Genomic DNA, 22,524 nt, shown 5'->3' with positions numbered 1-22,524 from the left:
ATATACAAATAAATTATTATAAGTGATAATTTAATATCATCGCATATTTAATACTTAAACTATTAATTAAATTAAAACAATTTCATAACAATTAATCCACACATTAGGTGGTTAGATTAATACTACGTAATTGCGTATCACTATTCGGTGGGAGTGCAGTAAAAGCCGATAAAAATAATTGGCATTTTTTAAATGAAAAGTAAATACTAAAATGGATTGAGTTTTTTTTTTTAATTGTAACTTGTAAAGGCTGTTTTTCTAAAATGAGATAAAATAAAATTTGAAATGTTTATTATAACTTGAGTTTAATTTTAATGCAGTATTATTGTAATTATTATAAAGATTAGCAATTTTACTGTACATGTTAATTTATAATTGATTGATGATATAAAAAATCTTTTGAGTGTCCGTGTATTTTAATTAAGTTCTTGGAAAAAAAATTATTATAAATCTTATTTATTATTATAATATATCCAACTTGAGTATGATTGTTCTTTCTAAAAGATACTAGTTGTAAAATAAATAGATAATATGTATCACTGGAAAAGAAATTGAGGTACTTAAATGGTTATTGAGACTTGATTCACATTGATGGTGTTCAAAAGGCTTAGCTAGTACTCCCTCCCTCTCATGTTGTTTAACGTTTTAGTTAAAAATAAAATATTTGTTCCATTTTAATTCTTATTTAAACTATTAACGAATCATTATATGTTTTTTCCCTATTAATTCCTAAAAAATTTATTGTGAATGAGGAAATAAAAAAGAAAGATAAATAAAATAAAATTTAGTTAATATAAAAATAAGAAATATATTAAGAAATTGTATGATAATTGTTATAAAATATGAAATATTAATTAAATTTCTTAATTAATGTTCTAAGTACCTAATTAATAAAGCCTTCTTAATTTAAGTATCAAAACCTATGACGAGTATTTACTAAGCAACATATACGCTTTCCTATATATAATTGTCCAATAAGGTCAACTTCATTCGTTTGGTGACTATTCATAGTAAGGGCACCAATCACCATCTGATCATATCACCCATGTCCGGGGCAACCTCAACTTATTACAAATAATTCTCTTCTCAAATAACAATATTTGATTTGCTGTAAGAGTGACATTGTTCTGTGCCATCATTGTTCTTGCACACCATTTTGCCAATGGATTGAACTACTTTTAGCTGGCACTTGCAAGAATCGTGATTAAACTAAAGAAGGGCCAAACAACTTAGTAAGCCAATCAAACTAGGAATTTGGACATGTCCTCCTTGTCCCTAGAAACAGAGATTTTGTCCTGGCTGCTATGAATGATGGCTTTGCAACTAGTACCACATAATCAAAGCCCCTTTTCCTAATGAATTCTCAAACACAAAAATCAGGTAGCTTTGTTTCAATGAAGATTGTTAAATGATGTATAGAATAAGAACTTACCTCTTAGAATTAGATTTGCATTGAAAATTCACACATGCTCCCTCCATAGCCCTCATCCATCATTGTGAAGGCCATTAATCAATTATCATCCTGAATCTGACATATTAACATGAGATAGACATGTAGCCAAAGATGACTTGCCGAATTTACCCTATCCCTAAAGACACTTTCACAATAGTGTTCTATATAATCAAATGCATATATTAGAACTAATGCACTATCAATTGACAAACATGAATTGAAAGTCAAATTAGAGAAAGAATTTATCGGCAAGTCATCCTTGGCTGCAGCATCATATCTCATGTTCACATGCAAGATCTCAGATGATTAAGACCCCAGAATCCATCCAAATCAATGCCAGGTCATGTTTTCCCTGTAATGGAAAAAAGGTGAACTTGCCCTAGTAAGCAGTGGCTGTGTAAGGAAAAAAAGAAAAGAAAAAAGAGAATCCGTTTTTGTACATGTGTAAGCTATATTATTATACAATAAGCATTTTGTTGAAGATGCTGATACCATGAGATATTGGAGAAATTTATGATTAAGGAGAACATTTTTTGTCCAATGTTATAATCATACAGCACTTCATAAGATAATAATGTCCTTGCTTCTTTTAGTGATTGATGCAGAAAAGTAATAATGCAAAACTTATCATCTTGCTTCTATCACAAGAATACTCATGGTCCATTTGAAGATATATGTTACTGTTCAAGATTCTAATCCTTCCAATTAAGCTCTCCACATTAGGTGAAATGAAATAGATAGCTAAATGCAAGGCAAATTGAAGTGTGCTATATGCTAAAGATGGAAACTGGTTGCTTTGCTTTCAAAGTGTTGAATGACTCCATGATATGGTAGAACCGTAGAACACAACAAAAAATTTATAAAAAGATTAGCGATGCTATCCATGTTCTATTGCCAACTTAATTAGCTGATTGTATACTTTTTCCTATATCATAAGAGAAAGATATTAGACTAAGAGGCATGTTCTTTCTTGACAGAAAAATTGGCCACTTTTCTTATTTCAATCAATCAAAATATATATATAAAAATAAAAAATAAAGCAGTTGTTAAGCATTGCTTCACTACACTGTTATCATGTTAATGTATTTATTGAACTCAACATATCTTATAGTTGTCTTACTCATGACATTAAGGTCTCTTCATCTAAAATGGCTCTTTCTCTGTCTTCTAACACTTGAACCCCCAAAAACTTTTCATGATGATTAGTTTTTCCAGCTAACCATTCATTCTTTGATCACAGTAACCACACTAAATAAATTACATAGGAAACCAAATAAAGAAAAAGGTTGAAAATAAAATAACAAGAATCTAAGGAATTGAACATTGCAGAAACATATTTCATTGAGCATATCTAGAGCTTGGCCGGTCCAAAGTCAAAACTTAAAAAAATGTGATTGCCGTTATTTTCTGCTCACATTAATCAACATGGATCCAACATTTTAAAAATGGACTACTTGCCGATCATTTCAAAGAACTAGAATAGTAAACTTAATATTAATTAACTAATTAGTAGTAAATAACAGCAAAATATCAAGCAACCAAAACTCTTCCAAAAGAGTAAAAGAAGTTGTGTTGAGTGGACTTACTTGGTGGCAAATAACCTTCTATTCACAAGCAAGACCTTGGAGGTTTGAAAAGTACTGTCATTTTGAAATCATAGCTCTACCACTATGTATTTAAGAAGTTATTTGTGAAGGTTTGGAGGAGGAAGAGAAGAAGAAGCACAATGGCCTTAGAACTTCAATTTTCAGCATTTGAATGCTGTGCTTGCTTGTGACTTTAAAGGATATTTTATTTTGTTCCACTATCAGCATATATAAGAGGCTAGGAAAGTCTCAATTTCTCTTGCTTTGTATCATATTTGTCGTTGGATGAGAAAGATATGAAGGAGAATTGGGTTCCCCCTGCAATCTATAATGTGCAACTAATAATGCATTTGTCAAATTAGCATTTAATTCATAGTTATGGGAAAATGACAGGCTTGGATGATTCCCTTCGCAGCCTCTTCCATCATCTTATATAGGGTTCATTTTGGTAACAAAATCTTATCACTTTAAAGGAAAAAGGATTGAGGTGAGATCAGCACTTGTCAGTTAGAGAGCAACTAGCATCACGTGCACAGCATTCAATTTGTGCAAGGAATTTTTCAGGATCACTTTTAGGAAAAGGTCCAAATTGCTAAGGAATGGAAGGTGATGGTGAGTTATATATATATATATATAAAAGTAACTCATCCAGAAAATGTTTATATTAAAGTAAAAAAAAATCAGATGTGTTATATGAGTCTTCTTTTTTTTGTCTGAACAAGAATATTCTAGTTGAGAGTTAATAATTCTTTAAAGTATTAAATTTTTTATAAAAGATTAATATTTCTTAATAAATATTTTTTTATACATACAAATAGAAAGATTGAATAATGACTATATGCTTAAGAGTGAAGATATAAAATTATTTATCCATCATACCTGCTATTTTGACATGAGTCCTTTTGAGATACTATTATTACATAACAAACACACAAAATAAGGGCTTTCAAATTATGACTTATTAGTAGAATGGGAAAGAGAACTACTAGTATACAACACTTCACGTGACATGATGGAATGGTGGGGTGGCATCTTCATGGATTTGGTCATGGCATGGGATGTCATTAGATGATAATGCTCCTGTAAAAAATTTGATGCTGACAACCAAAAATCTCCTGTTGTTTGAAACTTGGACCTAGTCACTTCATGTTTCCTACATCTCTCTTTGGGACATACAACATGCATCCACCTAGCTTTATGTTGCAAATCAATGGCCAAACATGTAACTTCTATTAGCCAATTACGTGAAAAGGGGGAAAAGTATCTTTTTTGTACAATAGGAAATTAGTTTCTGTTATCAACTTATGATATTTTTGCGTTTTGCCAGCATAACTATAAACTTAGAGTTTGTTTGGATTGAAAGAGAATTAAACTTATCATGATTTTTAGAAGCAACAAATAATTGCTTTTATGCTGAACTATGTTAGGCACCAAGTTCTATTCTATCACTATTCCTAAATTCCACCATTAAAACTACACAGAAAAGCTAAAACATAAATATTCATATTTTTCTTGATGATTCATTACATAACACATCTTATGTTAAATAGGAGTTCCCTAGAAATAACAACCACAAAAATGATATCATCTGACATTATTTAGGAAAATAAGATAAAATTAAATAACACTAATGTTATGTTTGGATGGGAAAATTAAATCAGGTAAAGTATTTCAACTGGGATATTAAAATGTCTTCCTATAATGTAATCTGTTTGGATATGATATTTTAAAAATGATTGAAATGTTATCATTTATGTAAAGTATTTTAATATACTAACTTGACAGAATTTCAAAATTCTCAGCAAAAACAAAGGAATTAAAATTTCTCACTCTGCACAAAACATTGTACGCTCGGGACGCTCACTCTCCATAGCTCTTTCTCTCCCTCTCAACACACCTTGGCATCACAAGCTACCACCTCTATTGACAAGTAAGTTTTTCTTTCTGTTCATCACAATCTTTTCTTTCTCTCACTGATAGGTTTCTCTCTCTCATGTCTATTTTTTTCTTTTCTCAAGTTTATGTTTCTTTGATTTTGATTTCATTTTTGTAGTTACAAGGTTCGCTTGATTTTATTGATTTTTGTTTCATTTTCTATTTCATTTATTTTGTTTCAATGATTTTGATATGTTAGTGGGTGTGGAATTGGATGGGTTTGGAGTTGAGATAGGTTGTGAGCACCATATGTTTGTGAATATGCATCAAAGAGAAATAGAGATATAATCGATAGATTGTGTTTAATTTAAATCACTTTGGCTTGCTTTCACACATGTTTAACTGTTTATCATTGTATTGTATGCTTCTTTGAAATTCGTATTTCATTTCTACTATTGTTTGAATATGAAAGCCCAAGTGAGTTGTGTTACTTGCCTCTGTTTAGTACCTTTAGCTATGTCCTTTGCTATTTCTTATTGTATTGGAGCTTAAGCCAACATGTGGGTTGGTAAGCGTGTTCACTGTTTTGGATTTGTGTGCCTTATTTACTTTAGTTGATCAGTAGAATTGCATACCTCTGATTTGTACTTGTATTTGTGAGCCATAATCTCTAATTTGAATAATCATTTGTTAATGGTTGTCTCAAATTTCTGCATCTCAATTATCCACTTATTTTTCCTATATGCATGTAGTATTATGAACATGTACCTCCACTTTTTGTTTAAATATTTATTTTTTTCGTATCCCAAAATCTCGAATTCTTTAAGGTATGTTCATATTCCAAGTGTTTTGTACTATTGTGAATAAAATAAGCCTGAGATGTTGTTCTAAACAATGATTCTCTAGACTTCATTGCATTTTGGATGACAAGTTTTGTCTTGATAATCTCCATCATGGTTAACAGTTTAGGGAGATTTTGGAGGTGATACATGTAAAGGTTGATTTCTTTTAACAATTGTGGTTGTATTATAAGGATATTGATTTAAGTATTATTTCCACCTATTGCTTAGAATCTCCCTCTCTAAAGAAAAATATTCATGATCCATGTATAATATTTTGTTTATCAGTAGATCCATGTCTAATATGTTCATGTTGAAACTTTATTGTCAGCTCCTAATATATAAACTGCTTGTGAATTGTGAATTTTAGATTTAGAATAAGGTTAAAGAAACTTTTCTTTCTCATGATATAGAATCTATGATTTAGAACAAAAGTTTAATCAAATTTATTATAAGTCTAAATTATTATTATCATTGACTTTGGTCAAAGTCCCATGTGGTACTGCTACTGCTCTATATTTGATAAAGGCCATGGACATTGTGAGATAAATTCTATGAATGAGGTTTTTGTCCATTCTTAGTCTACCCTATTAGTTTCAATCTAGCAAAACCCAACTCGATATGACTTCACATATCCAAGTCCTTCACTAGGCCAAGGAGTCATATGAGGGCTGTTAAAATGCATAAAATCTCTCTTTCAGTCTCTAGGAAGGTTTTTATATCTTTAATAACACAGAAAATCAAGGATCAGAAGAAGGATGGGATAATCACATGCCTGAGCAATTATACTATCTTGGCTTTTCTTGGGTAACTTGGGCATGTCTGGATACCTGGGACTGCATTTAAATTTACACTATATATATTCCTTGTTTTGTATTTAACTTACATTACTTTGATTCAGTAAGGCCAGGCCTTTTCAAAAATTCTGTACTAGCAGAAGAAATCATGTTTTGGCTGCACAAAACTCTATTTTAAGAGTGAAATCATAGGATCAATGAGGCAATAAGGCATTAGTTCCAAAATCAGAAGTGCCTCATCATGAATGCCAATGAATATAAATTACTCTTTGAACTTTTTCTGCAGAAAATACAAATGTGGAGAAACTCAAGCATAATCTCATACGGTTAGGCACCGTAGTAACAGTATCTCAAAAGTAGTAGTACTCTCTCTTGTTCTAGTTTTAGTTTTTCATTGTAATTGCCGAGTAGCTTCTAGTTAAAGTTGCAGATAAAATAAAATTGTTGGTGATCAATAGCCAATGATTATATGTACTCCACTTTAGTTAGTATTTATTTATTTTATATGTACTACAGTTTATTTAAAAATAAAAATTTAAATTTCATTGAAATTGAAATTGAATTATTTTATCCAAATAAGAAAATTAAAATACAAGAAATTATTTTGTGTATTTAAATCAAGACAATTAAAATGTTGTGTATTTAAATTTTTTAAAAAAATTTAAATCCTTCATCCAAACACAAAGTAAGAGAATAATATCTAAGTCTTTTAGATCCATTCTTATCAACTCGGCATAATTTTTCACTCACTATTATTTTCTACCACCAAACTAAACATATCACACACTGAGATTTTATTTTAGAGTAGATACCCAATTCATCCTTGGCAAAAAAAATATGTGATTTATTTTTTTCTTCTTAAAAAATTCAGTAAATAATGCCTCAAAATTGTAAACATTAGACAAATTTCTTCAATTATTTTCTCTCCATCACTACACTAAATGGGCATTTAATTTAAGTTTATCATCCTTTTTTTTTTTATTTTAACTTCTTAGATCGAGTTTTTATATTCTATACCAGATTGTCTTGATTTATAAATTGTTGTTGAATGCTCCGATTTATTAGTATAGTAGTTAATTACAGAATATCTGATTGCTTACCCAAGCAATTCAAACTTCTACTCAGCCAATTCCTTAACGTTATTGTTGGCAATAAATGAAAGAGTAATGTCATCTTGTAAAAAAAAACATTTTGTTGCATGTATTTAGAAAACCAAATTAGCATATACTCTAGAATTCTTACCTCGCTTTTTCTTATTGGATTTTTTAATGAAAAAAAAACCTTTTTTGACGTGAATTTATCCAATCATTGAATATTACGTAAGATAATTATTTCTTAATTTTTATAATATCTATTTCAAAAATCACGCATAAAACAATTTATGATTAATTGATTAAATTATCAGTATAAGAAATTAGATTTATTTAAGGCCCATCGGAGATTAAATATCTGTATCTCCTAAGAGGCATTCAAATTCGATGAATCTCTCATTAAAAAATTGTTGAAGAATTTATTCTAATCTGTGAAATAATATATCAGAATAGATAATTACCAGTGTCCATTTCTAATCTGTAAATATATGTTCAAACATGTATGTGTTAAAAACTTGATTATTTGTACTTCGATTAATAATAATAAAAACCTTTTTGTTACCAGATTGAACTTATTATAAGATAAAAAAAATTACAAAAAATAGTCATGTATATATTTCGATAACTTAATGGTCAAAAAGTAATATTTAGATCAAATACTAGATACAGTGTAGTAAAAATTATATTATTATATAATTATTAAAATAATATTACGATAAATTTATTAATTTTAATAATTATTATTTAAAAAAAATATTAAAAATTATGATACATAATTTCATTAATTTATAATTTTTTCTTATAATTATATTATTGGTGTAAAAAAATAATATTCCTTAGGAAACTTCTAGTAAATGTTTCTCAATTATATTTTCTTATGTACAAAATTTAAATATAAGACATTATTTGATGTGAATTCAATTGTCCCAATCAAATTATAGAAAAATTATTAGGTGATTTACTATTAACATGTCATTTATAATTCCATCAATATTCATGTGACAAGTGGTTAGTTTATATATATATATATATATATATATATATATATTACATAGTTCATAAAAATAAAGCTTTAATATTTAATGAAATTATTGAAGCTATATATAAAAAGTGGGAACGCAATAGAGATTCTTGTGCAGCTATCGGTATTTTCATTTGAGAGTTGCAGGTTGCCAGTTAATCGTCTTCTTCTCTGCATCCATCAGATCCAAAGTTTCTCGCGATACGGTAGGCTACGATATTTTGTTCCTTTCTTCGCACTCTTCGGAATAATCTCGTATTTTTTTCATGCTTATTTCGTTTGATTCGATGCTAAATTGGAACCTTGATTATTGATCCGTGCAATTAAGATTGAAATCAATAGGATTCGTATTAATTTCTGTTAACTTTTTTTCGAAAATCGTTGCTGCTTCGCTTCAGTGACAATTTTTCAATTGTTTGGTGTGTAGAGGGAGCAATGTCAGAGGCTAAGGTTCAGGATTTGAAGAAGGAAGAGGAGGTTGCTGATGATTCTCCTAAGAACGAAGTTGACAGTGGAAAATCTGTGGATGATCTGAAAGATTCGGATAACTATAAAAGCGATGGAAACGCCATGCCCTCATCCCATCAGGAGGTAATTGTTTGTTTGTTATTTAGTGGAATGAATCTTGTAAGAAAAAATGTAGCATTTGAGAGAATCAGTTCTTAGTTTGGGAACGTTAGTTTTGGGTAATTGGTTGTTTTTTGGATATCATTTTGTGTCACTGGCTTTGCCGGCGGTGGTGACTAATATCTGTTGGAGAATCTGTCTGATCAGCTTTAGTGGGATCTTATCTCCCACTTCAAACCCAAGACTTTGCTTAAGGAATCTAAATCCAGGTTCATAGATGTAAAAAGTATAAAGTTCTATTCTTCAATTTTATCCTTGCCTCATCATCTTTTCATTAGGTTACTTGTACATGAAACTATCAGAGCAATCAGAGTTTGAGTTTGTGTATCATTTCAGTATATTTTCATTTTTATGGGAAAAATATTAGATTTCAATCGGGTTTTGATGTTATTGAAATCACTTTTTAAGCCCCATTATGCCTTAATGATAGAGGGTTTTTTAAAATTTATTTCAATTTTTTTGGTTATTCTTGGCGTTAAATCACATAATATTTGGGCTTATGTTATTATGTTCTGGTATCATTTGCTGTAAATTTGTTCTTGCAGGAAGCAGCTGTTAAGAAAAAGTATGGAGGGGTGTTGCCAAAGAAGCCTCCACTAATATCCAAGGTTACTTTCTTATCTTAACCGATCCTGCGTCATCAATGTTTCTCTTCCTCCTGTCATCCAATCATCTGTATATTTCTGTGGAATGTTCTTTTGAAACTGATTTTTCTTCATGAACATTTTTTTTTGCAGGATCATGAACGTGCTTACTTTGACTCTGCTGATTGGGCTTTGGGGAAGGTATTTTCTGACCTTGGAAGCCTTAGTTTATCATTATATTATGAAAACTTTTAGTTTACCTTCAGTATATTTTATTTAGATGCCTGACATCTCTGCCTTTTCTTTTTGATTTTTCAAACAGCAAGGAGCACAAAAGCCTAAAGGACCACTTGAAGCACTCCGCCCAAAGTTGCAGGTGAAATGCATTGCAGATGTTTTCTTTTCTCTGTTTATATGAACAATTAGTGAGTTTATTTTTCTGCATTCGGGTGGTTTGCCTAACTGAGGTAATTTCCACTTCATTTAACCCCTCCCTCCATGCCTCTTTTAAGTGTGTTTCAATGTTCAAACCCCCAGATTGACCCAGATTAAATTGCAGAACCATTACGAAAACTGGGTTTGTTGTTTGGATTACATCTTTGCCATGCTGCAAATGTGCTATGCGCTTTGATGCAATTAACTTTGATGGGAGTTAGTGAAACCATCACCATAATCCCTTTCCTTGTATTCTGCAGTGAAGTTTTTTAATGAAAATTTTGGGCTGAATAGGGGACAGGATTCATTATTGTGATATTTTTCTAAAGTAACCATTGATCTATTACATGACTAACATAAATGATATATTGCAACGTTCCCGTGCATATCATTGACATTGCTTTTTTGTTTTCTGTTCCCCTTCTTGGCATCTTACCATACTGGTAATCAGCCAACACAACAACATGCTCGTTCAAGACGCTCAGCTTATGCTCCAGCAGATGATAATGAAGGTACAGTCTTTTTGTTCCAAAATGTTCAAATCTGTGTTAAAATTTGATAACGTTTTGAGGTACCTTTCTGTTTTGACAGTTGATGGCTGCAGCAGTGATTCATCAGCAGAGCATCAGAGTGCCACTGAAGAAGTTGGTGGTGATAAAAGTGATACTGCTCAGGACCAGAGCTGCCATTAGTTGTAATGGATTTGACCTTTAATTTGCATTTTGACAGTGACTAGAGTTGCTTGTGTTAAAAAAAAAAACTAAAAGTTGGAGTTTTGAAGCAGTTGTAACCATGAATTAGATAACTCTACGCAAGTATGGGATTATATGACGTGCCAGGATTGCACTATGAGAGATCTTGATCTCTACATTCATTTGCGAAGGCATGATTGTGCCATTTGTAACATTTGACATCTCACATAATATAATCATCTACAATAAGATTGGGTGTGAAACTTGGCAATAAAGTTGTTTGTAAACGATCAGTATATAAGGTTATGGTCAAGGCATATGAATAACTGATAAACAGTCTAGTGAAGTTATATTAAAACCAAGAGTAAATTACAAATCATTTCCTTGTGCTTGTGTCACACAAGGTAACCAAAGACAACAGTGTCATTTGTATAACACCTCCCCTCCCCCTCCCTAATTATTGTCTGTGTTCTAATTCATACTTATTCAATTATGCTTCAATTTCTCATTGCGTTTAAATTTGTGCATCCATTGCGTTTTTTAATAGTCCATCTTCACACACGGACACACTCTTGTTCCAAACTTGCAAATGCCACTGGTAATCAGAAGTAGTTAAGAGACCTTGGTGTTGTAAGTACTTGATGAGTTATAATGAGTGAGGTGCACCTGCATTTTATAAATGCATTGCATCTGTATTCATTTCATAATTTTATTTGATTAATGTGACTTTTCTTTTATATGGAATTCCTTGTAAATGCTAACTAGTATCCTTAGGACTAAGGATGGCAACAGAGCGAGTACGGATAATAGTTACCTCGTGCCTGCCCCATATCCCTTTTACTTTTTCCTGGCGATGTTGTTTCTTGTAGCCTCTAGCATTTTTAGTATTGGAATGGTTTGGATATTGATGAATGATGAAAGAAGTTGCTAAATTATTGGTTTTCATGCACCACCAATTTAGTTTGAGTAATTAGAAACTGCAAATTCAAAAGTAAACAAATCCCTAAAATGCTAGGGGTTTGAAGGTGCCATTTTTTTAATTAAAGGGGCACTTTTAGTCTCTACGAAGCTTTGTTAGTTTAACACTCAAAAAAAAAAAAAGCATTGTAAAGGCAAGAAAAAAACTATTAGTTTCCACTCATGTTTTTTAGTATTATGTGTAAATAATTTTTAAGAAGATAGGAAGTTACATTTACAAGTGTATGAAAGAGACGAGCACGCCTTAAAAAAAGAGATAAGCATATAAACTTGTTACACTGTAAAATCTGTTTAAACGTTGAAAATAAGTCAATTTGTATCGTAATTTTTTCCCATCCAGCAATTGTTCTAACTTCTAACCTTCCCCCTCCCTCCCCCCCCCCCCCCCCCCAAAAAAAATGTACTGGAATTTGATTATTTTAATTCATTTATTTTGATTTGTTTCTATTACATTTGAGATATTTGATTTTTTTTTTGTAAGTTTTAATGTGAAATAGCATTATTCTACAATGACCACCATGTCCCTTGATTATCTAAAATAATCTTCTTTTAAAATAAACAAAAATCTGATTATTAGTCTCTAAATTATCAATGTATCCATTGAATATTTATAAAATTTTCAATCAGCAAAAACAAATTATAAGAATCAAAAATGAAAATTGGGTATCATATAAAATAATGATAAAAAAAATGGGTTAATATATATGAATTATATTTCTATGAATATTAAGTTTCAGTGTTTCACTGTAACTTCAAGTACGAAAATGAATCTTCATTGTGCTTCTCTTGCTGCAACGATATCTTCCGTTTGCTCCATCAATGAAGCCACACACAAGTCTCGCACGCTTCAGAAGCGAGTCAACTCGGACGCGCCAATCAAACTCAGCACCGAGTTTCTCTCCCATGACTCGCTGGAACCCACCACCAAACCATGCTTCTGTGGAAGAAGACACTTCATTGAAGCTGCAACACTGGGAACTACCCTATTTCCAATACAACCCTCCAGAGCCACCAACCCACCACGTGAATACACGGTAATTACTTTTTTGCCACTGACCCATATGACAGAAAAGAGAAAAGCTTGCATTTTGAGTTCAAATTCTTGCCAAAAACTGATGCTTTTGATGACATAATTTGGAAAAAAATCACTTTTTTTATTTTTGTGTTTGTAGGCTTTGCTTAAAAAGTTTCATCCACCAAGACCTGATTGGTACGAGGAGTTCTATGCTTCGGTTATGAATTCAGCTACTAAGGATTATGAAGCTGAGGTTTTTTGTTCATTCCTCATTTTTATGGGGTTTGTTTCAAGTTTTTTTTAATTTTTTTTAGATGGTGTTTTGTTTTTGTTGTTATTGCATTGTGTTCAAGTTTGGGGTGTTTCCTTGTAAGGTTGCAATGTACAAGTCTCAAATCTTCGGTAACTTGAAGGGGAAGGGTCTAAGAATATTGGAGATTGGCATCGGAACCGGTCCCAACCTCTGTTATTATGCCAGTGGCTCTGGTGTTGAGGTCGTTGGTATTGATCCAAACCCGAAGATGGAAAAATATGCTCGGTCCTCGGCTGCGTCGGCTGGATTGCCTACTTCAAATTTTGAGTTTATACAAGCTGTATGCATGTTATTCTCACTAGTTTGAATCCTCACTTTAGAATGGGAATAGAAATTATGCCATGGAGAAGTAATGGTCTAAATGATGATTCATTACTTGTTATTCAAATCAAAACCTTTAATTAGTATAGAATATTGATTAGGTTAAGTTACTCAGTTGGTCGATTAAAACCACCATAAACTAATCCCAGGGACCTATTTTTTTAGTATATGGACCCAATTCAAAAAACTTAGTTTAGGAACCTACTTGTAAAATTCCCAAATAGTATAGGGACTAGTTGAATAATTTAACCTATAGATTACAAAGCAACATGTTTATAGATGCTTTCAATGATCGTGGTGATTGGAGCCTATCAGGTAAAAGCTAAATGTGGATGATGTATTATCATTATTCTGTGTCAGAATAATGAAATTTGAATAGCCTAGTACAAGATAGAAATATAGAAGCCTTATCTCATGATGAACTAGAATTGGAAGCTATCCTCTTTATGGATAATGCTCAAGAAGGGAATGAGATTGATACTCTATACTTGTTTGTAGGGATTATACAGTAATTTATGATGAGATTGATTTATAATTTTTATTTTTTTAGTAATGTTAAAGGAGTATATGTTCTTAATTTGGATTGAAGAATTGTAATTATATATTTATGATGTTCTATGAATTTTTTTACAAATATGTATCATTCACGTATTGCATCCTATATATTTTCAGAATGGACGTATCTCTGTATTGTATCTGTGCATCACTGGCCTAGTATAATAATCAGTATAACATGTATTTTGCCAATCGATTTTGAAGTTATTCTTATTTTCTGAAACAGACATTTGTGTAGAGAGGTTTCTTTTAGAAGAACCATCTTTCACTAGATTTTTGTTTTATTCAATTTAATGTTGTCTGTTTGTGGTTGTGTTAATTGATCTTCAAATTTTGAAGTTCTCTCTGTTTAGGTTGGCGAGGCTATACCATTAAGTGATGCTTCTGTTGATGCAGTTGTTGGAACACTTGTCTTGTGTTCTGTTAAAGATGTTGATATGACACTGAAAGGTAATGAAACTTTTAGAGAGTCTATTTTTGTTCAAATATTTTGGCTTCTTTTGGGATTTGGTGCATACAAGACTTTACAACCAAAGAGGAGCATTTACTAAATCCATTGTTGTGTGTATTAGTTTATTTTGCTGAGTTTGTCTCAGCTAGGTTGTGTAATTATTAGATCTCTTTAGCTGCAGTTTAGTTTGTTCTCATTCTGAAACAGTTTATTGTTTGAAACATGAAAACTATGCTAGAAATTGGGACGTAGCACTTATTTTATAGTATACATGATATTTCTGCTGTTGAACTCTGTAAAGAAGCAGAAAAAAGGGGAAAGAAGCTTTGGATGTTTTTGAATGAAAAAGGAGACCAGAATCATAATAAGCATTGCATCACATTTGAAGACACATATTTATCATCCTCTACACTATAATCAATCCTTGAAAAGGACAATTATGCTGACTGATAATAGATAGACATTAGCACTATATAGAGAAATAGAAAAAAGACAACAAACAATGAAATAAATAGATATTGTTTTAAATAATTGTTTATCTCTTTCTAGTTAAATAGATATTATTTTAGATAATGAAATAAATATTTCACAATCGATGACAACTAATAAAGTATGAATATGATGGTCATTTTCTTATAAATAATATATAAATAGTGTCATGAACCAACTACTCAAAAGCTTAAGCTATTAGGTGAAGAACCAAGAGTGTTTGTATATCAAGCAATTAATAATTACAAATATTATGGAAACTTTAATTATATAATATAATATTCATCATATACTATCTCCACATAAATTACTAAATAGAACAATTAGACATGATGATAAACAGCCATGGGATTGGAACATCGCTCTTGTCTACTGAACAATTTTCTGATATATTAATTTTCACATTGCACCTATCTATCATGCTGCTTTTAGTTTTTTTTTTTTTAAAAAAAAAAAAAAGAATGTAGGAACCAATCTATGAGGGCATACATATAGGGAGATTTCATATGTACAACTCTTTTACACACTCATATACTAGGTGAGAGATGAGAGTGTGAGAGGAGTGAATCTTGATTAAGATTAGATTTAACTAAAATAATTTTGACTATTCATGTATGGTTGTACTTGTACGACTTAGATTAATTCCTCTCATTCTCACGCTCTCATTAGACACACCTTATATTATGTGTGTGTGTGTACATTATGTATATTCATTAATTGTGTGGCACTTAAGTATATCATCTAAGTCAATTGCACTTTGCATGTAGAAGTGAGGAGGGTGCTGCGACCTGGTGGACTATATGTGTTTGTAGAACATGTGGCTGCGAAAGGTGTAAACAAAACTTTAAAATTCACTGACTCTGTAGAAATGGATACCAGTAATCGTAGTAAATAGCTTAATTTTGGTTAACTTTTGTGTTTTCATGCATACACAGATGGAACTTTTCTCAAATTTATGCAGAGAGTTCTTGATCCTCTGCAACAGACACTTGCAGATGGGTGCCACCTTTCTAGGGAAACCGGAAACGATATATCCAGGGCCGGATTTTCAAGTGTTGAGCTCAACACGGCATTCTTGTCTAGTGCTACATTTATAAATCCCCATGCATATGGAATAGCTTACAAGTAGCATGAAAAGAATGTCTTTAATCCTCTTAGCCTGCCAGCTACAAATCTACAATGCCAGGAAACGATTGTAGCCTTTTTCAGGTACTTCACCCGAGTGCAGGTTTCAACACAAAAAAACTCATCACTAATTGTGAAGCCCTGTGGTGATCAATATCTATTTACATCTATGTCTTGACCAATTTAGCATCAACTTCAACATGCTTTGATCATCATGTGAAGGGCCCCTCTTCATATTCGTGAAGATCACTGCGACAGGTAGCTTCTTATTGGGGGCATGTTTGTAAATAATGAAGCATATAATTGAAATTTAAAAAAGAGAAAAAAAAGGACTTTCTTGTATAATCTGCTAACTTGATGTGAATGTGACTAAGCAAGAACTTGGTTAGTTTGTTGTTGCACTCATTTGTTTTTATAGATCTGAATTGTGTGTTGAAGGTTTGTTTTGTTGGTTTGCTTTGCTTCCTTTCCCTTTGTTATGATCCGTGTCTGTTGTCCTCATGTATACATCTATGATCTATCCAAGTGTTATAAACATTATTATCAAAATAATGACTGGCAGCAATATTGTGCTGTGGTACGGCACTATGGTTAACAAGCTTATATCAAACTAACATTATTATCAAATAATTGCATAACTATATATAATTTCTTATATATGGATCTATAATTTGTATTTAATGCAAGGTTCTATGGTTAACCAGCTAATGGGGTTTTGCTTTGGTTTGATGGCTTTGATCCACTTTTTGGACCCCCTTATGGGATGGTAGGTGAAGGTTCTATTTCATTATGTGCTAAATTATAAGAATAATTGCGTAATGTTCATTACTAATGATGATAGAAAACGACAAAGCCAAAATGTTGGTTGGTTACTTTGTTTAGTGTAACAAACATGAAATGGCCGTTTACCTTTTGCTTAGAGCATATATTGGGAGAAATGCCATGAGTAAATTTGGCAATCTTACAGGGCAACTATCATTTTCATGACATTTGCAAAATTCACTACCATTTGTTTTTTGAAGTTTATAATTGTGCAATGCAAGTGTAGTGATTTAAATGAAATGGTCACTTGTTAAAAGAAATGTAGTTGAGAGCTACATGTGATTGCGAGAATTAACCTATTGAAAGAGTGACTTTTTTTGCATAGACTTTATTGACACAAAGCCAATAAGATATTGACACACCAATGTTACATTAATGAATATAACCCTTCCTTTAATAAGCATTAATGTGTTAATATTTTGTCAAAGTTGTACATCCAAGTTAAATACAATAGATTTGTGTGTAATTTCTTATTATAGAGTAAAGAAAATATAATTTTTGAATTGTGTAGAAAATTTAATATAAAAATTATTATACATTTACTTTTAATATAAGTATTTTAAATATATATCACTTCACTCTAAATTCCTTTTTGAATAAAATCAATTTCATAAATATGATATTCCAAAATTAAGTTTAGAAAGATTCAACCAATTGCTTATTAAGTAATTTGTGAAGAAACATAATGCTATTAAACAAATGCACTTGAGGTTGTAGGCTTTCATGTTATTCAATAATTCTAACTTGTGATAAGTGAAGAATTTTTTTAAAAAAAAAGGTGGCTTTAAAGAGTATGTGAATTTTTTTTAAAAATATTATTTTATGTAAATTTACCATTACCAGTAAATAAGAAATAAGTACTGTAACATTCAAATAATTAACTTTTACAATAATAGAAGCTCACATGTAAAAATATGATGGTAAAAAGCATAAAAGATTCGTTTGGTAAAGTTAAAGCTTTAGCTAAAAGTCAAGAGGTCACTCCATAGCTTATATTGGCAGCACCTAACTTTTATTTTAAAAATAATATATGTCAGATTCATTAAAATAAATAAAAATGATTTTTTTTTAGAATGAACCCCCTCCACGGAACTTTGACAAAATATTTTAACTTTTAATTATAACAAAGACTGCTTTTATTTTTTATTTTTCATAAATTTGGAAAGAAAATAATTAAATAAATTATTATTATTTTCAAAAAATTTATATCAAAAATTAAAAATACATAAAATAATAATACTTTATGTTTAAAATTAAGAAACAAATTCAAAGCAAACAAATTATTGAATTTTTTCATTTCACAGGTAAATATTTAACGCAAAACAAACTTTAGTTAGATTTCATTTTTATACAACATTTGTACAAATTAGAAGGGAAAACCTATAATAAAATAATAAACTAGATAATGTAATGAAGAGATATAAGAACATTATAAATAATGAATAATACATAATTCTATTTAAAATTATTGAGTGACATACTGAGAAACATTAAAAACAAGTGACATTATATTAAAATCTGACATAGTTGTTATACTTAAATCATACTAACATGAATTTGAATTCCAAATCATACTTATGGAAAAAAATTATTAAAAGAAACAAAATTCACTCAATAATCTTCGCACCTTGATGATTAGTTTCATCACTTTTAATTATATTTGATTTCAGAAAGAAAAAAAATATTAAAACAACAAACGTCAAAACTGTTCCCAATTAATGAAAGAAAGATGCACAAACCACAAAGTAAATGATTGCAAATTTGCAATGAAAAACAATTAAAAAGAAAAAGACCGGTGCAAACGGCGCGTTTAAAGTTCAAACAGTTTATTTAGAAGAACACAAACAGAAGATTGCGGGTGCCAGCTGTTCAACCACTTTGCTTTCTTCTTCTTCTTCTTCCTCCCTTTGGTTAGTTAGGGTTTTCCTTTCCACAACTTCACTTTCTTCTTCACTTCGCACATTGCTTTTGTTTTTTTTTTTCTTTTGCAATCACACATTACAACAACGTAATTCCTCCAAAAACTGAAAAGCAAACACACACAATTTGGCTCACTAGAGAACTCGCACGTGCCATCACTGTCCTGTCTCGTGTGCGGTACGAGGTTCTGTTTCCCCTGTTTTTCCTTTTTCCTCTAGTTTCTACTATTTTTTTTTGGTTTTAATAAATTAATTAATTAAACTATGGCTTCTTTTTTCGCATTTACTGTAAATTTGGTAAAGTAACATTTGATTTCTTTTTAGATGTGGTTTCTGTGCAGTTATGATAGTCGGTACCCTGTGTGTGAATGTAGGGTTTTATCACTTTGTTTGGTTTTGGATTTTGTAACCGTATTTCAATTTTTTTTTAATATTGTGTTTCTGTGATTTAGATGTCACTTTTTGAATTTATTGCAATCTGTTAACTAATTAACTAACTTGATGTTTATTATCGCCATGCTTGGTTTTGGCTTTAGTGAAATTTTTTTAGTATAATGTTTCTTTGATTTAGATATCACCTTTTGAATTTATTGCATTTTGTTAACTGATTGGTGTTTATGGCTTAAGGTGATTGCTGAAAGTAGCTTTACATGTTTGCTGTATTTTACTTTTTTTTTTGGTGGTTGGAATAGTAGTGTTCGCTTTATTTCATTTAGATGGTGAATGGCATTCCTTTCTTCTTCTAATTGTAGGGTTTTAATGGTGGAGCTCTTGTTGCTAGTGAAATTAAGACTCCATTAGAGATGAGGGTTGAAGGTGGAAGTTATTGAATGTTGAATTATTCAGCTTGAGGAGTTGCCAAGTTGGAACTTACTTTTGGAAGTATTCATCTTGTGTGTGTGATTACTGAGTTGACGAGTGTCCAAATTAGGTTGGATTGGAGGCATTCAGAATTAGGTTTATTGTGTTATTCTGGGAAAATAGCTAAAACGGGGTCGCTTTGTTGTGTGGCTTCAAGGCCACATGAATCAAATGCTGGTAGTAGGGACTGGTCCATGGGTCCAAATGAGCCCTACTGGCGAACGAATTCAAGCTATTCGCCACCTCCGACGAGGTGGGATTTCAGATTTCAGTCCGAAGGGCTGCCATATGATGTGAATGATGGTGTTCAACTCTATGGGTCATCTACATCATCAATTGATAAAGAAAGTAGAGGCTGGGTCAGAGGCAACCACCTGTATGATCTTCACTATTCTGCTTCAGATGATACTGGGATTTTCCTTAGCAGTCCATCTGACCTTTCTCAGGGTCCTCAGTGGACGCCACCTGCAATACAAGAAATCAGTATTGACAATTATGAAACTTCGACTAGGAAAGGTAAATCCTTATATATGAATATTTTAAATAGTATGCTGTAAACATTTATAGAACACATGTAGCACTTTGTGTCCAAGATATGCTATATATTCTTTAAGATCCATGTAGTGGACATATTCTATCATTTTTTTTTCCTTCATGAAGCTTTTTGCACACTTTTCTTTCACCATATTTACTGTTTGAAAAAACTGGACTTTCAAATGGGTGGGGGGAGGAGCAGCAAGTCAGCGATGTAGTGTTGAGGGTGAAGCATGTAATTGTTCCTGCTTACGATAGCCTTCAGCCAGCAGTGTTTGAGAAATATTGACTTTTAATTAATTGGAATGGTAAATGACATAAAACAACCATTTGGATAATGTTACAGCAAAACAGCAGAAATTTAAATATAAAATTAAAAACAAATATGAAAAAAGAGCTCCAGTTTGCAGATTCTAAATAAATGATTTAGGGTTTAGGTCAACAATGTGGAATGTATGTTTTTAAAAGATTAATCAAGGTTGTTTGTTTCTAGTTAAGACTGTTCTCAATTTTGTTTGTGGTTTATTCTTTCACCACTATAAACTTGGTTGATGTTACTTCTGCTTATTGAACTGCCTCCTTCTCATTTGAACTTTTGATAGATTCTCATCCTTCTGTTGACCGGGTATCTTTTACTCCCAATAAGGAGGTAAGTATTTTGGGTTAAGGACTACTAAAAAAAGTGTATGTTGGAAATTTATTTGACATATGTTTGTCTTGCAAAATAGACTAACGGGTATGAAATATTTTCACAGGGAACATCCGTGAATCCCAACAGTGGGGGTTCAACGTCTTCTCAGTCGGAAAGTAGTGAATCTGAGTCTACTGCAAAATCACGTTTATCCTCTCAGAGGAATTTCTCTAATCTTCGTTCATTCATGTCTAAGCCCATTCATCCTATGTCCTTTAATGACCTAACAACTACTAGGGATGCCTTTGATCCTGCAGTTACAGATTTTACAGAGTTTGATACTTCCACTCCACTCAGAGATGGCCACCGTTGGAGTAGTGCCAGCAGTAGTCAGGAGTTTGCTGACATTACTGAGTCATTTGAATTAGAAACTCCTGGTCGCTCACATTTTCTGTCAGATGGATTTAGATGTGGTTTGTGTGAAAGATTTCTCACACAGAGATCACCTTGGAGCTCCCGTCGTATTGTGAGAAGTGGAGACATGCCTACAATTGGGGTTCTTCCGTGTTGTCATGCTTTTCATGCTGAGTGCTTGGAGCAAACAACGCCAAAGACACAGAAAAGCGATCCTCCTTGCCCTGTTTGTGTCAAATTGGAGGAGGAAAATTCCCCTGATCAAAGGGGCCACTTGAGATTGAGGACTGGTTTTCCAAGGCTTAAATCATCTCGTGACGATGGACCCTCAAGACCTTGGGGCTGTGTACAGGTAGGTGATTGTGTTGAAGGGGCTCTGCATGCACCGCCACGCAACACGATGCTCCTGCTTAATCGAAATCGCATTAAGAAGAACCTTTCTTTGAAAGGTAACATCGGCAAGGAATTTCCAGGTAAGATGAGGAAAAATGGGGCATTTTCTTCACATCTGTTTAGTGGAAGCTCGGCTGATGGGGAAGCAGTGGGTTCCTCTAAGGCAACTGCAGGCCCAAGTGTGTGGAGGTAATATCAAATGTTGGTAAGTTGTAACTTTCACCTAGAGATTTGCAGAAGCTGACACTCCCACTTTGTTGAGCAAAATTTTATGACACTGATTCCTAACTTGTTCCAGATTTTGTATAGATTGATTTGTTGTATGTGTTTCGGAACTCACGCTTGGAGCTTGATCTTATTTTGCTTGATTTATGCATTGATGTGTAATCTTTAGTCGCGGTCTTAAAAGTTAAAATATCTACTTTTGTTGGTGGAGTTAAGATTGAAAAATAACCAAGGGAATAGTTTAATTAAATTTTCCATATCAATTAATATTGCATGTATGATGAACTAAGTCGAGCCTTGTAGAGGAATATGCTATGCTCAAAATTATAGCGGTCGTTTGGTTTGAAAATAATGTTAGGAATCTGATTTTGTTATTTTCAAGAGTTTCTAAAAGCAGAAAATTAAAATAGAAAACGTTTTCGTGAAATGGACAATCTTTTGTTTTTTTTCATTGTAACTTCAGTTCACTCTCAAATTA

The 22,524-nt window shown here is 31.8% G+C and overlaps 3 protein-coding genes and 2 long non-coding RNA genes across 10 annotated transcripts; 4 read left to right on the top strand and 1 right to left on the bottom strand.

Annotated features, from left to right (window-relative positions):
- Positions 1-937: 937 nt before the first annotated feature.
- LOC114386715 lies at positions 938-3,420 on the bottom strand. 2 transcript variants are annotated; one of them, XR_003661154.1, is made up of 3 exons: positions 3,040-3,420; positions 2,574-2,701; positions 938-1,805 (listed from the first exon to the last, which is right to left on the bottom strand). It is a non-coding gene; the product is annotated as an uncharacterized LOC114386715 (long non-coding RNA). The 2 variants fall into 2 exon arrangements; XR_003661151.1 differs by lacking the exon at positions 2,574-2,701 and having other exon boundaries at positions 3,040-3,417.
- Positions 3,421-4,833: 1,413 nt separating this feature from the next.
- LOC114386710 lies at positions 4,834-7,061 on the top strand. The gene is made up of 2 exons (XR_003661148.1): positions 4,834-4,969; positions 6,655-7,061. It is a non-coding gene; the product is annotated as an uncharacterized LOC114386710 (long non-coding RNA).
- A 1,639-nt stretch (positions 7,062-8,700) lies between these two features.
- On the top strand, positions 8,701-11,275 carry LOC114386701. Its single transcript, XM_028346742.1, has 7 exons — positions 8,701-8,868; positions 9,090-9,253; positions 9,835-9,897; positions 10,027-10,074; positions 10,196-10,249; positions 10,760-10,820; positions 10,900-11,275. Exons 1-7 carry the CDS (start codon positions 8,724-8,726, stop codon positions 10,998-11,000), a joined length of 636 nt encoding a protein of 211 aa, XP_028202543.1. The 5' UTR covers positions 8,701-8,723; the 3' UTR covers positions 11,001-11,275.
- Positions 11,276-12,704: 1,429 nt separating this feature from the next.
- LOC114386680 (methyltransferase-like protein 7A) lies at positions 12,705-16,796 on the top strand. Of its 3 annotated transcripts, none has more exons than XM_028346725.1 (6): positions 12,705-13,012; positions 13,151-13,246; positions 13,368-13,586; positions 14,536-14,632; positions 15,893-15,952; positions 16,058-16,796. In XM_028346725.1, the coding sequence occupies exons 1-6, from the start codon at positions 12,743-12,745 to the stop codon at positions 16,249-16,251; spliced, it is 936 nt and encodes a 311-aa protein (XP_028202526.1). In that variant the 5' UTR covers positions 12,705-12,742; the 3' UTR covers positions 16,252-16,796. The 3 variants fall into 3 exon arrangements, with proteins under 3 accessions (XP_028202526.1, XP_028202522.1, XP_028202534.1); XM_028346721.1 differs by having other exon boundaries at positions 15,890-15,952; XM_028346733.1 differs by lacking the exon at positions 15,893-15,952.
- A 2,093-nt stretch (positions 16,797-18,889) lies between these two features.
- On the top strand, positions 18,890-22,242 carry LOC114386660. 3 transcript variants are annotated; one of them, XM_028346709.1, is made up of 4 exons: positions 18,890-18,979; positions 19,741-20,365; positions 20,986-21,032; positions 21,139-22,242. In XM_028346709.1, exons 2-4 carry the CDS (start codon positions 20,044-20,046, stop codon positions 22,012-22,014), a joined length of 1,245 nt encoding a protein of 414 aa, XP_028202510.1. In that variant the 5' UTR covers positions 18,890-18,979; positions 19,741-20,043; the 3' UTR covers positions 22,015-22,242. The 3 variants fall into 3 exon arrangements, with proteins under 3 accessions (XP_028202510.1, XP_028202496.1, XP_028202503.1); XM_028346695.1 differs by having other exon boundaries at positions 18,895-19,166; XM_028346702.1 differs by having other exon boundaries at positions 18,895-19,173.
- The last annotated feature ends 282 nt before the right edge of the window (positions 22,243-22,524 follow it).

This window comes from Glycine soja, chromosome 2, assembly GCF_004193775.1.
Source record: "Glycine soja cultivar W05 chromosome 2, ASM419377v2, whole genome shotgun sequence".
NCBI lineage: Eukaryota > Viridiplantae > Streptophyta > Magnoliopsida > Fabales > Fabaceae > Glycine > Glycine soja.
The sequence above is the reverse complement of the archived record's forward strand: the minus strand, read 5'-3'. Positions and strand labels throughout refer to the sequence as shown.

Coding starts and splice junctions, on each gene's coding strand:
- LOC114386680 (XM_028346721.1), top strand. CDS start 12,743: ATGAATCTTCATTGTGCTTCTCTTGCTGCAACGATATCTTCCGTTTGC. Junction 13,013..13,150: donor ACCCACCACGTGAATACACG/GTAATTACTTTT, acceptor TTGTGTTTGTAG/GCTTTGCTTAAAAAGTTTCA. Junction 15,953..16,057: donor AGAACATGTGGCTGCGAAAG/GTGTAAACAAAA, acceptor ATGCATACACAG/ATGGAACTTTTCTCAAATTT.
- LOC114386660 (XM_028346709.1), top strand. CDS start 20,044: ATGGGTCCAAATGAGCCCTACTGGCGAACGAATTCAAGCTATTCGCCA. Junction 20,366..20,985: donor TGAAACTTCGACTAGGAAAG/GTAAATCCTTAT, acceptor AACTTTTGATAG/ATTCTCATCCTTCTGTTGAC. Junction 21,033..21,138: donor CTTTTACTCCCAATAAGGAG/GTAAGTATTTTG, acceptor ATATTTTCACAG/GGAACATCCGTGAATCCCAA.
- LOC114386701 (XM_028346742.1), top strand. CDS start 8,724: ATGAAATTATTGAAGCTATATATAAAAAGTGGGAACGCAATAGAGATT. Junction 9,254..9,834: donor TGCCCTCATCCCATCAGGAG/GTAATTGTTTGT, acceptor TTGTTCTTGCAG/GAAGCAGCTGTTAAGAAAAA. Junction 10,250..10,759: donor CACTCCGCCCAAAGTTGCAG/GTGAAATGCATT, acceptor ACTGGTAATCAG/CCAACACAACAACATGCTCG.